The sequence below is a fragment of the Suricata suricatta genome, chromosome 17, assembly GCF_006229205.1.
Source record: "Suricata suricatta isolate VVHF042 chromosome 17, meerkat_22Aug2017_6uvM2_HiC, whole genome shotgun sequence".
Lineage (NCBI taxonomy): Eukaryota > Metazoa > Chordata > Mammalia > Carnivora > Herpestidae > Suricata > Suricata suricatta.
The window spans coordinates 41,559,139-41,574,105 of NC_043716.1; the positions used below are offsets into that span (position 1 = coordinate 41,559,139).

At 58.2% G+C, this 14,967-nt stretch overlaps 1 protein-coding gene across 1 annotated transcript in view; it reads left to right on the forward strand.

Moving 5' to 3' along the window:
• WNT3 (Wnt family member 3) overlaps window positions 1-14,967 on the forward strand; it is a 44,149-nt gene that overhangs the window by 22,619 nt on the left and 6,563 nt on the right. The window contains exon 2 of the mRNA XM_029927203.1: window positions 12,997-13,238. Coding sequence (XP_029783063.1) covers window positions 12,997-13,238 — 242 coding nt within the window. The remainder of the gene's footprint in view (window positions 1-12,996; window positions 13,239-14,967) is intronic.

Consider the following 14,967-nt stretch of genomic DNA (forward strand, 5'->3'; position numbering starts at 1 on the left):
ACACACACACACACACACACACACACACACACACACTTAAAAAATGACATGGACTTCTGGAAAGTTCAGACCTGTCACCCTGTGTGCCGCCCCACATTCTCGACTTGTCTGGTTGCTTCCCTATCGTGTCATTTGGTTTGTTCCTCTATCCCTCCTGTTTCCTGACTGGACGACAGTTACATCTCAAAGGGCAAACATCCTTGACCAGAGAACTTCCTGCAGGATGTCGGGTACTGCACACGGCGTCCCCTCTCACTGTGCTGTTGTCACACTCTGGGGGAGGTTTTAATGATCCCGTTTCCTGAATTCCTCCCCCAAAAGTCTGATTGCTCAGGGCTGGCTTTGGATCCCAGGTGTCTGTATTTTTCAAAACCACCCCAAGGGATGTGAGTACCCCCCATGCCGCAGCCCGGATCCCTCCCTAGCAGCAGCGAGCTGGAAAATGCTCGTCCTCGTCCTCGGGGCCCCTGAAAGGTGGTTGAGGGAGCAGAGGTGGGTGATTGATGTAGGTGAGGTGCCTTCCCCGGGGTGCGTGACCGGAGCTGTCTGGGTGTGAGATGGGGTGGGTGGGCCTCTGGGTCCCAGTAGGGGAAGGGTGTGGGGGATCTGAGGGCAGTCCCCAGGCTCCGCTGGGAGGTCTGGCGAGACGAGGGGTACCCCGCACACTTGTCTGTGCCCCCCAGCACCCAGCACAGGGCCAGACCTAGCATAGGCGTTTGTTGAGAGAAGATACACACCAAGCTTGCAGACGAGCCCCAGGGAGAATCCCAGCCAAGTGATTCTGCCTTCCGTGTTCCCTCCTGGGCTCATTCCTAGGATTGAAACAAAGGACTTTGGGACGGTAGAGCCAGCTGCGTCATAAGGCCCAGAGAACCAGCAGGGCCGTCCCCTGCCCTGTCCCCTGCTCTCTGCTTGTCCTGATGGCGGCCTGTGGGACCAAAGGAGGTGGGAACGGCTGGGCGAGTCAGGGAGTGTGTAGGAGTGCTGGGCCTCTGGCGAGGAGGACACGATGCCCATCGGGCACCAATGAATGACATCATTCATCCTCTCAACAAACTCGATTTCTGTGGCAAAACAGAGAAGCAGAGGACAATTCAAGGGAATGCGTTTGAGCTCCCCTGGAGTTTGTCGAGGACCTGGGAAACACCCAGAGGGAGCAGTTCGGGCTGGACCATTAGGAGGGGGTTTTCAAATCGAACCCTGACGGATGAATGGGAGTCCAACGTGAACGGGAGGGCTAGGCAGGCTCTGTCTTGTCTTCAACCAGAACTGGCTTGAAGGGGGTAGGCGAGCCCAGCAAAATCCTGGCCTGGGAACCAGCAGACGTGGCATCTCGGAACCGGCAGGCTGACCCTGTGGGGCCCTCATTTCCCCCATGTGACCTCCGCCTTCTATATCGTAGGAGCTGGAGCAGCTGGAAGGGGAGAAGTGTTCTCAGGCGGGAATAAGCTAAAGATGCTAAGGTGGTTTGGGGATAGTTTGTACCAAAATACTGACTGGTGGACGAGGAGACGGAAGAAACGGGTGGCGGGATCCAAAGTTGTTCCAGCCGGACTCATGGACAAGGCCCAGTCCAAGGTGACCCCTTCGAAGAGGGATTTCCCCGCTTCCAGCCCCTGGTGGCTTCCAGCCTAAATGAGATTTCTCACACTCCGCCACTACCGTGATCACCTGCGGGGATGTCTGCCCTGCACCAGGGGCCCCCAGGAGGGAGGAGGCTGCGTCTTAAACACACCAGGCGCGAGATGCATGTGTCCTGAACGAGGCCCCGGCCCTGGGAGCTGAGGCTTCGAGAAGGAACTGCCTGCGGTAAGGGAGACAGAGTTCAGCTGGGGTCCCGAGGCCTGAGCTGTCTCCCTCTGCTGCCTCCTACCAGTGGAGGAACCCTGGGTGAGTCACACTGCCTCTCTGGGCCTCAGTTTCCCCTGAGGAAGTGGACTAATGATGTCCAAGACCCCACCCAGCTTGGGCATCCCACGGCCTGGTGCAGCGGTGGAATAATGAACGTGTGTGGCTGTCCACGCGATGCTTCCCAAGCCTTTCTAGGGTACCTCGTGCCTCCTCCAACGGGCAAGACACCCGCAGGGACTCTCCTCGGGCAGACACTTTTATTTAGCAGGGTTTTGAGAAACACTCACCCTGTCCCAGTGAGCACCCCAGACACACCTGGTCCCACCGCAGTTTCTGGAGCCCTTTGCATCTCTCAGACTGGAGAGACCGGCACCCACTGGGAGGGAGCTTTCAGAGAGTCACCCCAAACTGATAGGCAGGAGCGTTGCAACCCCGAGCTCGTCATTTCGTGTCTTTGGGCCTCAGTCGCCTCATCTGGAGAGAGCGTAACAACCCTTGGTGTGTTGAGAGCAGAGCCTGGGCCGTGGCTTCGGCCCGTGGACGCAGGACTCCGTTGAACAAGTTTGGGATCATGTGGGCTCCGCCGTGAGTCCTGAACTGCTCAGCGAAGCAAGGGGCCCTGGGAGCGGATTCCCTCTGCAGTCCTGTGGTCTTAGTGAGTCTCAGGAGACCCTCGGAGAGTCTGAGGGGTGAGGCCCTGGGCCTGGACACCCACCTGGGCTCAGGGACTTCCGTGCCCTGCCCTCCCCCCCCCCGCCCCCCCGTGAGTCTTCCTGGACCGATGCCTGCCTGAAGGAGGGGACCCCCAGCTCACTGCATCCTCTCAAGGTGCTGAGGGAGGACACCCTCCCTCCGCGCTCCTCACCTTCTCCCCGCTCCACCGGCCCCAGCCTCTGTCAGGTCTATCTCCCCCCGCCACTCATACCCCACTTCTTCCCAGTTCTCACCCTCCTTGCCTTCTCCCCGGGTCTGACCATCCTGCTCTGAGCCCTGCCTCCCAATTTGGCTGAAGGGGACAAGCCCTCTCTCCCCACCCTCCTCTTCTCCACTCTGATCAACTCCACTTTCCTATGAAATTGAGAGGGGGGAAAAAAACCCTCATGCTCACAACACAACAAAAAACAGGTTTAAACATTTTACAGGTTTCAACATTTTTCAGGCCGCCTTGTCACATCTTATCAGATCAGCCAGGAGCCGCAGGCCAGGCGCTCTGGGAGCTGCTCTGGAGAACAGACGCTGTAACATTCCAGCTGAGGCTGGCCCGCCCTCCCTTCCCCTCCCCTCCCCTCCCTCCCTCTTCTCCCCAGAGAAACATCTCACAGGGGGCTCTGGGGACTGGGACAGGACAGAGGGGACAGAGCGCAGGGCCAGCACCTCCTCCCCTCCCTCTGACTGGGACTCAGTGTTGGATCGACCCCTCGGCTCTGAGTGTCCCCCCTCCTTTTCTTCCTCCCACAGTTGCCCAGAGCTGTGACCCCTCTGGGCTCTCAGGTGGTCTTGATTCACCTCCCCAGAGGGCCCCACTTGGCCCTACACGGGGATGTCTGGAAGGTGGCAGGTGGAGGGAAGTTGTCAAAGTCACTCACAGAATGTAGAAGTGTCCGCTTGGCCATCAGGACAGCAGGCTGTGTCGGGGAGTTTAGGGAAAGGAAGGAAGATACAGAGGCTCTTTCCACGCTCCCGTGGCGAGTCCCCAGGGCTGCCATATGGGAGAGAATGGCTTTTTACTGTGGTTTCATTTTGGGGGAGCGTGTGAGTTTATCCTCCGTAGTGGTGTGGACGGTGGGCCTGGAATACCCCCTCTCCCTCCCATTCACCCCCAGTCTCCCATCTGCCTGCTCCTGCCACGCTCACGGTGACTTTGGGCACTCGGTTATAGGGTGATGGGTCCAGAAAAGGCTGACCAAAGTCCAAAGGTGCCGATTTCAGCCAAGCTGACCTGAGGGTAAGGCCCCAAACTTGTGTCCCTGGGTGGGAGGAAAGGGTCCCTCCCAGGTAGGAGAGGGGTCTGGCTGGGGGGTGCCTCCCACGTGTACAGGGAGGGACTCCATGGGAGGAAGAGGCTGTGGGCTGAGGGTTTCATTCGAGTTCAGAGTTCTCACCCAGAGAGGAGGGTCGGGACAAAAGTGGAAGAGGGAAAGACCAGAGCAAAGGAAGGGTGTGGTGACTCACTCTGTCCAAGTATGTTGGCCACGCCTCCGTGGGGACCTTATCAGAAATACCGGGAAACAGAAGGCAGACGTGGGCACTTGGTGCCAACGTTGGCTGCGTGAGGCCCAAACGAGCTGGCTCCCCCAGGGGTTTGGGTGAGTCCACCCCATGTCTCAGCCTGTGGTGTGAGCCAGTCTGTTGTGAGGTCCCGGCCCCCATCCCGGGGGCCTCGACGCACCCCTGGAGCTCCTGCCTTGGCACGTGGCATCGGGCATCCACACCATGTGGCTCCCTGGTGGTCTCGCCCTTTACCATGTGCCCCCTGGGGAGGGACAAGGCCTCAGATGGCATCCAGCACAGATTCCCAAATCTGAATTTCCAGCCTCTTTTTCCAGCACTGTCTGGACACGGGGTGCCTGGAGGTCTCCTGGGCCCCACAGAATACTTATCTTTGTTCCCAAACCTGCTTCACCTCTTAAGTTCCCTTTCTCCATTGACATCATCTCCATCTTCCTGATTCTCCTGGCTTAAAACCTTGGCCATGCTTTCTTCCTTCCTCCCGTTTCCTGTGTGGCCATCCCTGGGTACAGCTTCCTCTCTCCCCTAATGCCTCCGTCCTGAGCCCACTGCCACAGGCCCCGAACACGGATGGTGGTGCCCAGCCCCAGCCAGCCGCACAGCGGAGCCTTGTCCCCCAGCGGTTGTAACGTGCAGCCAAGTCTGAGCTCTCTTTGGCATAAATGTCACACCAGCCTCCCTTTCCCAGCCTTGGGTCACTAGAGCCCACTCTCCAGGGCCCATTTTGCAATTAGACTTTGTCTAATAGATGAATACTCCCAAGCCCAGTTCAGGAGCCTGCGGTGCTATCTGGATTGAGCTTGGTGCTCAGGGCCCCTTCCCTGTCCTGCTCCTGCCTACGGTTTCTGGGCTCCAGCTGGGGTGGGACAGCGGCGGTTCCCTCTCCCACCTCGTGCCTGGGGTCTGTTCCTGTCCCCCCAGCTCCTCCCGAGGGAGCCCAGCCATGCCTTCGTGATCACCGCTGGCTGGGAGGTACCCTCTCGCCCCCGGCTTCCTGGCTGCTTTGGCTCCTACCTACTCTGGGCTCACTGGCCTGGCGGTTACTTGGGTTGTAAGCTACAAGGGCCTTGGGACTCTCTGTCGCTTGTTCATGGCACCTAGGCACCTAGACTTAGTAGGTGCTGGGGAAATGCTGTAACTGACAGATGCCGCCTGGTCTGGGTGCTCTGGGGGCGTGGCTTAGGGCACCTCCAGGATCCCAGTACCTGGCGCTCTGCCTGAGTCCAAGTCATCACTCAAATGTGTGTTGAGTGAATAGGCAGGGAATGAATTTGTTTACCAAAGGGAGACTTCAACCTGCCCTCCCCAGGACAGGCACCGCCATTCACTCCACCTGTTTACTGCCCTCACTGGGGCCCTTTTCTGGATGGCTGGGACTAAATCAAGACGGGAAGCCAGCAGGAGGCTTGGGCCCCAATGGGCCCAGAAGCTCTAAGAATTGCTCCTTCATCGATTCCTCTGGGGCCTCTGGGGCCCAGCTCAGTGTGTGGACCTTTCCAGCCTCCCCATCCCCTTCCCTTCCTGTATATAAACAAGGGTGCTGCCTAGATGCCAGAGACACATGAAAACCCTATGGCCCGTTCATCCCCCCTGAGTGAATGAGCTGGGGTCCAGAGAGATCTCCCAGCTTCCCTGATTAAAGTCATCGCTGGGGTGTCTCTAGGCCTGCTCTGTGGATCACGGGAGCACAGGAGCCCCTTGGGACTCAGAAGTGACTCCCTATCCTTGGCCTGCACTGAGATGGGTGTGGGGTTGAGTTAGTGCTCTGCACCCACGGGGCCCACATGTGCTCCAGGGAGGATCGGTGGCTGGCAAGGAGATGTGGCTTGTGAGACTTCAGTTAGGTCTCTCTTGCTTTGTCACAAGCTCCCTGCGAAGTCACCAGGTGAGTGGTCCACCTGGTGGACCTCCCACGCCGGGAGCACCTCAGGAACAAGTGATTGCCTTGCCATGTAGTTCCAGGAGTTAGATGCACCAGGGCTCCCCAGGCCCTGCCCCTGCCCTGCGCCACGTGCTACATGCCACTGAACTTGTCAGGCTCCCCTCGTGCCGTCTGCAAGCGCTGAAGGGCCTCTTGACCTAAATGGAAAGGCAGTAGCCTTGAGGTCCCAAACCAACACTTGGCTCTTTGTTTTCTGCTCATTTTCAAACCGTTTCTTCTCCTTCTGGAAGTTTTCATCTTGTCCCAGGGCTGGGTGGGGCCCCACTGGACCCAGGAGCGGGGAGGGCACCTGTCCAGTACTGCCCGGGAGCCAGCAGGTGGAGCACTGAGCACTGGGTTATTGTAGGGTTCCCAGAAACAGGGTGGTCACTCCGGAGGAGAGACAGACAGGTGACTGCGGAGGAAGGGGTTTCTGACCCTGTCCCGTTCTGTCTCCTTCCTTCCTTCCCTCTCAGCACCATGTCAGGTGCCCGGCCTGGGGCCAACAGAGATAGTTAGGCTTGATGACTCCAAGAAAGACACGACCGGGGCAGGCTTGGCCACGGAGCTCACCCTGAGACAGGAGGCAGCAGAAGGGGGAACTTTCCTTAGGCTGTTCCCTCCCCATCTTCCCCAGCCCCACCCATAGGTGACTGTGTGACTTGGGAAAATGACAGACCCTCTCTGGGCCTCAGTTTTCCCAGCTAGAGAAGGAAGGACGTGGAGTAGAGCAGCAGTTCTCAGGGTCCATCCTGCAGAAGGGCCGTTGGTGGGGGCAGAAACTGTACTCATTAAGCAATAGCTTCCCTCCCACTTCCCGGCCTCTGGTAACCTCTATTCTCCCTTCTGTCACTAGGAATTTGCCTGTTCTAGGTCCCTCGTGCAAGTGGAATCATATAACACTGGTCCGTTTACGACTAGCTTGTTTCACTTAGTATCACATTGCCCAGGTTCATCCGTGTTGAAGCAGGTGTCCGAACGCCATTCCATTTTGTGGCTGAATAATATTCCACCTTGTGGTTACGTCCGTTCATCCGATGGGCACCCGGGTGCCTTCCCGTTGGCTGCTGGGAGTCGTGCTGCCGTGAGACTGATAACACGTGTGTCTCTGTTCTTGCCTCTGATTCTCTTGGGCACGTAGCTAGGAGTGGAATTGCTGGATCACGTGGTAATTCTGCATTTAGCTTTTCGAAGGGTGGGCCCCTCTTTCTATCCGTTTTATGTAGAGTGGGGTGGGGGGCGCTGTATATAATTCCACTTGGAAAAAAATAGCTAATAAATACATAACACCCGAGACGGTGACTCCTAAGGCCCCTCCAGACTCTGAAACCCTATCATGTTGGGGGGGGGGCAAGGTACAAAATATAAACAAGTTTGGGCGCAGCAGAGGCTACCGGTTGGGAGCTGGGGTAAAACCCTAATGCATCCTTAAAAGGAAAGCGGGGCAGGGATGGCGCAGTCTGGACCCCCTGCCACACACAGTCAGCCCGAATCGGAGCAGGCTGTGATGCGTGGCTGGTAGAACCTGTGGGCTGACTGCGCCAGTGTCACTGGGCGGGACACACTCAGTGCGCCGAGACTTGTTAGTGTCACCATGCGTGTAAGTCAGGTCAGCATCCAGGCCGACCTGCATTCTTTGGTTGCAAGTTTTCTCGCTGTCCTTGCTTGCATGCAGGCCCGGCCCTCTGGAGATGGGAGGCGTCGTCAGGGAGAGGAGAGAACTGGGGTGCAGGGGCAGCCTGATAAGGCAGTGCACATATTCAAGGCCAGCCTATTTCGAGAGGGAGTTTCCCTCTGAGAGGTCAACGTCGAGGGCTCCACGAGCAGCCTGTTGCTTGCTGGCACCGGCTCTGCCCACCTGCCTGGCCGCTGGCGGCTGTCTTCAGCCCAGCTGGGCGGTGGGGGGTTGGGTTGGAGGACGAGCTGTCCTCAGGGGAGGGTGGCAGGGCCCTCGGGCAGGGCAAGGCCAGGAGTTGGGTATAAATAGCCCCCGCCCCACTGGGAAGTCCTGCCAGTGCTCTCCGCCCTCCCCCTCACCAGCTGCCGGTGCCAGGCGGGTCCCTGCCTCCCCTGGGAGCCTGGCTATTGTCCACGGGTCAAACCAGAGGAACTTCCTCAGCGGAACCGAGGAGTCTTGTCCTGTGTGGAGGCGAGACCTCCGGATGCCTGGATTCCTGGGTGGTGAGGCCAAGAAGCCCTAAGAAAAGGGCATCAGACTGGCCTTTGGGAGAAGGAGTGGCTCCTTCATTCCTTCCCTTGAGCATTAGCACGTGCCCATCGTGTGCCTGGCCTTTTGGTAGACCAAGTGTGGTCGTGTGCATGTGTGCGCGTGTGCTACAGGCCGAGGTGTTGGAGAAATAGGAGGACACGCAACCTCCCTCCTCAGGGGACTCACTCCCACAGTCGGATTGAACTGGAGACAAATGAGTCAAGCACTTTGCGCTGAATGAGGCACAGCAGAGACCCAGAGGCAAAGGTTCCTTCTGTCTGGAGCCCATGAAAGTCTTTAGAAAGGAGGTGACCCAAGGCGCATGTCTTGACAGATGGGTACGGGGCACGGTGCCGGCCAGCAGCTTGGCAGCGGACAGGCTCTCTGGGCAGAGGGCTCAGCCCGGGCGGAGGTGAAGATGCATGAGGCCGCCGGGCAGAGCACTCAGGGCCGCTTGCACTTTGGTAGAAAGAACAGGGGAGAATGAGGTTCACTGTGTGACCCCCCCCAGCCCCTCCAGGGGAATGTGCACCTCAGAACGGGGGACAAGGAGCTGTGAGTTGAGTTGATGCGTCTGTGGCGGTGGAAGTTCAGACCTGAGCACCGTGTGCACTCATTGGCCCCAGCACCCGCCGTCGCCCCCGTCCCCAGAGGGCCTTGCTCACTGTCAGATCTGAGCTGAAACCCTCGCAAGGAGCATCCTGGAACCGTCTCCGTGCCCTTGCCCTTTGGCTTCCCTTTAGCACTCAGCCAGATCTGTCCGGCCGTGCCAGTTAGGACTGAGCTGCCAGGGAAGGGGCTGACTTTGCTCTGGTCCAAGGCATCCTTCCCAGTCATGGACGAGGAGGCGCCCTGAGAATTCTAATGTGTTCTGTCAAGTCAGGAATGGAAGGCAGGAGCCGAGGGTGCGGACAGGGCAGGGACAGAGTGCCTGGGACACCCCCTAAACATGGTAACCACACAACCATTCTTTATTCCTCTTACGTCTAGGTTACAGGTGAAGAAACTGAGGCATGGCAAGGCTCAGTAAATCTGTTGACATCAGTAGTTGGGAACCAGCAGCGGGTGCACAGTTGGTTGGCCGCTGGGCAGCAGGCAGGAGCCAGGATTTGGCGGGAAAGGGGAAAGGTCTCATCTCTGAGGCAAGCAGTTGTTCTCAGAGGGTGTCATACTTGGAGTCAGGCAAACCCAGGGTTGAATTCCAGCTCAGCCACGTCCCCATGTTAGTTACCCAAACCTCTGTGCCTCAGTTTCCCCATCTGTAAAACAGGGGCGCCACCGCCCACCTCATCGAGCTGTCATGAAGATTTCATGAGATAATGTATGTGACACGCCAGGCACAGAGGTGCCAAAGAAATGGTTGTCGTATGACCGCAGGTTGTGTGCAGAGGACAAGAGGGAACCAGCTTGGGTTGGAGGAGAGACTGCACTCGTACAGGGAGAAGGACTTGGGCGTCGGGGCCTTGGTGGCCTTCAGAGGAGGGTCAGGGGATGAGGCATGTCCCTGCCGGGAGACGTCCGGGGAGCAGCTGTGGCCTTCCTGGCCAGCCGAGCCATGCCAGCTGGTGCCCGGGGCTCAGGTGTTCTGGGCTGGGGACGCCCACCTTGGACGCTGGGGGAGGGGACTGGTGAAACCAGGAGGCGGGAGCCCCTTTGGAGCTGGACAAAAGGCAGCCCCTGAAAGTGGACACGAGGATCCAGCGGGGCGTCCCCAGTCCGCGGTCACCCTTCCCGGCAGCCTGACCTGCCCCGCCAATCCGGCGGTGCAGCCATGGGCAAGCTGCCCCTCTCCGTGGGCCTCGTGCTTTTTCACGCATGTGCAAGGGCCCCTCTCGTAGGCCCAAATTCTAGGCCAGGGCTCAGCTTTGCTTGAGGGTGCCCAGGCTGCAGAGGAGCAGGGAGAGAGCTAGGAAGGGCCAGGAAGGAAAGTCATGGAGGGGAAGGGGTAGAGGAAGGCCCCCCAAGTGCCCCTCGGGCTCCACTTTCATCTCTGAGCAAAAAGAGGCTGGAGCCTTGGGGCCCTTGGGGCCTTGGCCAGTGAGCAGACCACTAAATGGGACGGTGACGTGGGACAGGCCCCCTGGGACCAGAAGTGACTGGGCCAGACCAGCCCCGATGAGAGTGTGTAGTGGGGGCAGGAGGCCGAGCCTATGTCAAGCGTACTGCCTCAGGGGCAGTCCACACCTCCAGACACAGGCGTGGACAGGTGCCTGTGGTGGAGGCAGGGGGGGAGACTGGCGCTGGCCGAAGGAGAGGGACGCTGAGGCTGGGAAGTGGACGCCAGGGCTTCCCTGCTGCTCTGGGACAGGCATGGGGAGGGGGCAAGGACTCACCACCACACTCCCGTAGGGGGTCTGATTTCACGGCTCCACACTCAGGACCAAACCCAGGTGGGCTGGCAGAGTCCCCCAAGGGGGCTCAGCTCTTGTCTCCCACTGTCCTCCTAAATGTCCTAGGAGTGGAGGGACAGGGAGGGAGTGGGAAAGGCCTGGGCTTCTTCCCAGGGGAGGCTTGCTCCCGAGCTGCCCTCTCAGGATGGCGCTGTGCTGACTAACTACCCCCAACCCTGGGCGCGGTTCCGGCTCCAGTAATGGGGGTGCTACCTGGGCGGCTGGCGGGGCTGGGCTGGAGGTGCTGGCTAGAAGTGGAGGGGGCAGCCTGAACTGGGAGGGAGGCTCAACTCTGGCACTCTGCAGTCCTACAGACTTGGATGGGTTACTTGGCTTCTGGGCCTCAGTTTCCTCATCTAGGAAATGGGACAATAATGATAATAACAAAGTTCCTATCTCATAGACTTGCTATGAGGGTTACGTAAGGTAAGAGACATGAGCACTTAGAACTGGCCCAGCATATAATTGGTGATAGATATTTGAATATCATTATTATCATGATAACCTGTTTATAACTGGAAACAGAGCGGGGGGCAGGACGGGGCCCCATTGGGTGCTGGGTGCCATGTGCCCTTCCAGGGGCTCTGGGCTGACCTGCTCTACGCCACTCAGGTGTGAGATCAGTGGTGTGGCTCAGGCCACAGAAGGGCTGGGCCTGCACCCCTCAGGACCCAAGCCTGCATAGCCCGGAAGGCAGGTGGTACAGTGGTTTGCCCCATAGGCTCTGGAGTCAGGTGGCCTGGGGTCCGATGAGCAACTTCCTAGCAGCTCTGCAGGCTGGGCTGGTTACTCAGTACACAAGGCTACCCCACCTGCAAACAGGGCTGCTGTAATGTCCCCTTCTGTGCCATCCAGCCGCTCTAAGGATCCAGCGGGGCAAACGCAAGGGAAAGACCCAGCTCAGCGAGCATGCTGCAGACCTAGCATCAGAAAGCCTTGAGCAAAGCTAACTTCCTTCCCAAACCTCCACTTCTTCCTCTGGGCAATAGCAATATTCTCTGCCTTGGAGAACTGATCAGAAATGAAGCACACAGTAAGGACTGATAGATGCAAGAATTTAGTTCAGCCCTGTGTCTAGTCTAGGAAGCTTGTGTGTGTGTGTGTGTGTGTGTGTGTGTGTGTGTGTGTGTGTGTCTTTCCTCCCTGATCTGCAGACTCTCTTCTCAAAGCTTCTATTATCACGTCGTGGGTGGGGGGTCACTGCCAGACTGGAGCCTTGGGTCAGTGCTGGATGAAAAGGGTCCAGTGCAACCTGTCTTCCAGCTCACACTGTCCTGATCACAGGGCTGACTGCAACTGGCCTTAAAGTCCACTGAGACCCACGGATCATTTTCTCAGTGTTTCCCACAAAATGTCATTTGTATTCTTCCTGTGCTGGGGGAGAGGGTGGAGGAGCAGCACCTTGGTTTTTCTAGTTTTTTAAAACTCTTGTTCCTCCTTCCCACGCTCTCCCCAAGACCTTTCCTCTTGTTGACTCTTAATAAAATCTGAGAGGCTGATAGGATATTGGTTGAGATACGAAGGTTCAAAGGTGAGGTAACTTGAGTAAGGTCATGAGTGTTGACATCTTCTCCCTCCTGACACTAAACTAAGCTAAACTTGTCTTGCAACAAAGCCAAGCCCCAATCTCTGAGGAGAGTGAAGATGGCACTCTAGAAACTTCTAGGAAGCTGCCAAGATGGTCGTGGGGGCCCTTGTGGACAAAGGACAAAGGACCTAGTAGAAGCCATCAGTTCCCTGGGGGGAGACTGGGATGCTTTGGGCTGGGCAGGCAGCGTCCCAAGGAGGGGCACTGCCAAGGGGAGTGTGTATGTGTGTGTGTGTACAAACCTCAGACACACGTGCATGTACACGTTCCCTATGGGGACTGGGGGCTTCTCTGCTTCAGCTGAGATGGCACTGGGGTCAGGCCAGCTCCTGCCAGCTTCCTCGACTTAGGTTTGGGTCATTGGAGTCTCTGTGTGGCTTGAGAAACTTAGGCTCCCTAGAAGATTGTCCAGTTCAACTGCTTCAATGCCTGTCAGGGCAGCTGGCCCAGAGCCTAGGAGGGACTTAACCTGGGCTCCCAGGAGTGTCTTTCCAGTCCAGGGTTCTTTCTGTGGGATTGCATTGCCCCAGTGGCCCCCACGAGAGGTTTCTGCTGGTCTCCAAGCTCACGTCAGATACGCCCACATCAGAGGGCTGACCTGGCCTGGGTCAGAGCCCTGCCCTTCAAGGGATGTATTCTTGAGGTCAAGACAGCACATTCAGGTGCCACGTTTCTCAAGGCCACGGGTTCAGGGTGATGGGTGCTCCATGGCTCCGCCTGCCCCAGAGGGCTCATGAGGAAGACAAAATGCCCATGACGGACTGTGTGTCCTGTGCCGGTAATGCCACCACCCTCTGTCTGCCTGCAGGTCCCTGGCCCTGGGCCAGCAGTACACCTCGCTGGGTTCACAGCCCCTACTCTGCGGCTCCATCCCAGGCCTGGTCCCCAAGCAGCTGCGCTTCTGCCGCAATTACATCGAAATCATGCCCAGCGTGGCTGAGGGCGTGAAGCTGGGCATCCAGGAGTGCCAGCACCAGTTCCGGGGCCGCCGCTGGAACTGCACCACCATAGACGACAGCCTGGCCATCTTCGGGCCCGTCCTAGACAAAGGTACTGTCTCTGGGCAGGGTAGGAGATGGGGGAGGGGCTAGACTGGGGGAAGGCATCCACCTCAGGGTGCCTCAGCTCCCAGCCCAGGGGCCCCAGGAAAGGGCAGTAAAGCTGGTCACGGCCCGCAGCCTCCACAGAAGTGCGATGAACCCGGGCTGTCACCAGGTCTGTCACACCTTGCCAGGTGCCGCTGAAGGTGGAGCAGCCTTGAGATGCTCTGTATCCTGAGATGCTAGTGCAGGACAGGATGCCATGGCCTTCTTTCCCATGCCCCCTCCCAGCTGCACAGTGGAAGGGGCAGGCCTTGATGTGGAAGGTTGTGACATTTTCCCTGACACTGTGTTAAGTGCTATGCAACTCCAGCTTTTGGGTGGGTTGAGGGCATCACCACCTCTAGGTCTCTCCCATCTAGAAAACTCTGGAGTTGAGGACACTGCCCGAAGCTGGTGGCATTGCATTGCCCCCAAGCGTTTCGGGGAGAAGATCCCGCTGGTCCCCATGTGCCCCCACGGACTGTGGAGAGGCCAGCAGGAGTGCTGGCCTTCCGGTTACTTCCAGCCCTCCTGCAACCCAGGAGTCTAATGCTCTGTACCTGAAATGAATGGGGTTCAGACAGCTTGACCTCAAACATGACTAAGAGAGAGCGATAGTGGGGGTGGGGGGGGGCACTGCTCCCAAGAAGGAGGCTTTGGGGCTGGTGAGTTCTGGGCTGAAGATGGGCCACTCTGAGGAATTGCAGTGTCCAGGAAAGTAGTGACCTCAGCTGGCCTCCTACGACCACGGCTTCTTTCCCTTGAACCCTCCCGACCACCACCCAGGCTTTGCCACCCAAATTGGTGAGCCTGGCCCACCCTCTTTACAAAACTGTGTTCACAGCCAGAAGGAAAAGGGATCTGGGAGCCAGGTGGATCTGACAGGGGTGGCTGGGGAGTGCCGCAACGACCCCCTACATTTAGCGTGCAGTCCCCCTTTACCTGTGCCTCAAGTGGGCTGCGACGGTCTGACCTACAGGCCATTGTCAAGGGACAGAAGGGCAATTAGCGAATCAATGGATGATGATTCTGTTTACGCTTCTATTACCAAAGCTAATTATTCCTTGTTTACATAAAAGGTTTGGCTTCTAATTGGGGGCAAGTGGCGGCGGTTTGCATTTCAAACCTGATCCTGCCTGTGTGTCGGTCTCTCTGCCTTCCGGTGGTGCCCCACCTCGGGCCAGGTAGCGCTTAATCAAACAGCCTGGCGTCTAGACGCGCTCCCCAAAAGCGAGACTCGCCTTCTGGTGGCTCTTCCCCTCTTGGGACATTTGGCAATGAAAATCGGGCCTTTGAGCTTAATTCCCCACTCACGTCCGTGTTTAACGTTTTAAATCACCGCCGTGGGTTCCGGTACCTGCCTTCATCTGTAAATTGCAAGAGGGCAGTTTTGTGTTGGGCCGGGGCTGGGAGCGCGGGTAACTTGCCTGAAACTCTAGGAATTTGATGACGCTGAGGACGGTCTGGGAAAAGGGCCCACGCACGCACTGGCGCCCAGAGCCCGGGCCGTGAACCGGGTTCGAACCCTGCCCTGGGCTCCACGCTGGCACGCGGCCCTTGGCAAGTCCCCATGCAAATGGCGCGGGCCGCCAAGAGTTCATCTCTGCCCCCTTCCCCCCTCCCTGCTTGGAGAACCAGGGTGGCAGGGCCCGGGCCCGCGGCGCGCTTCTTCCATGGGGGCGGGGGCCGCGGGGGGC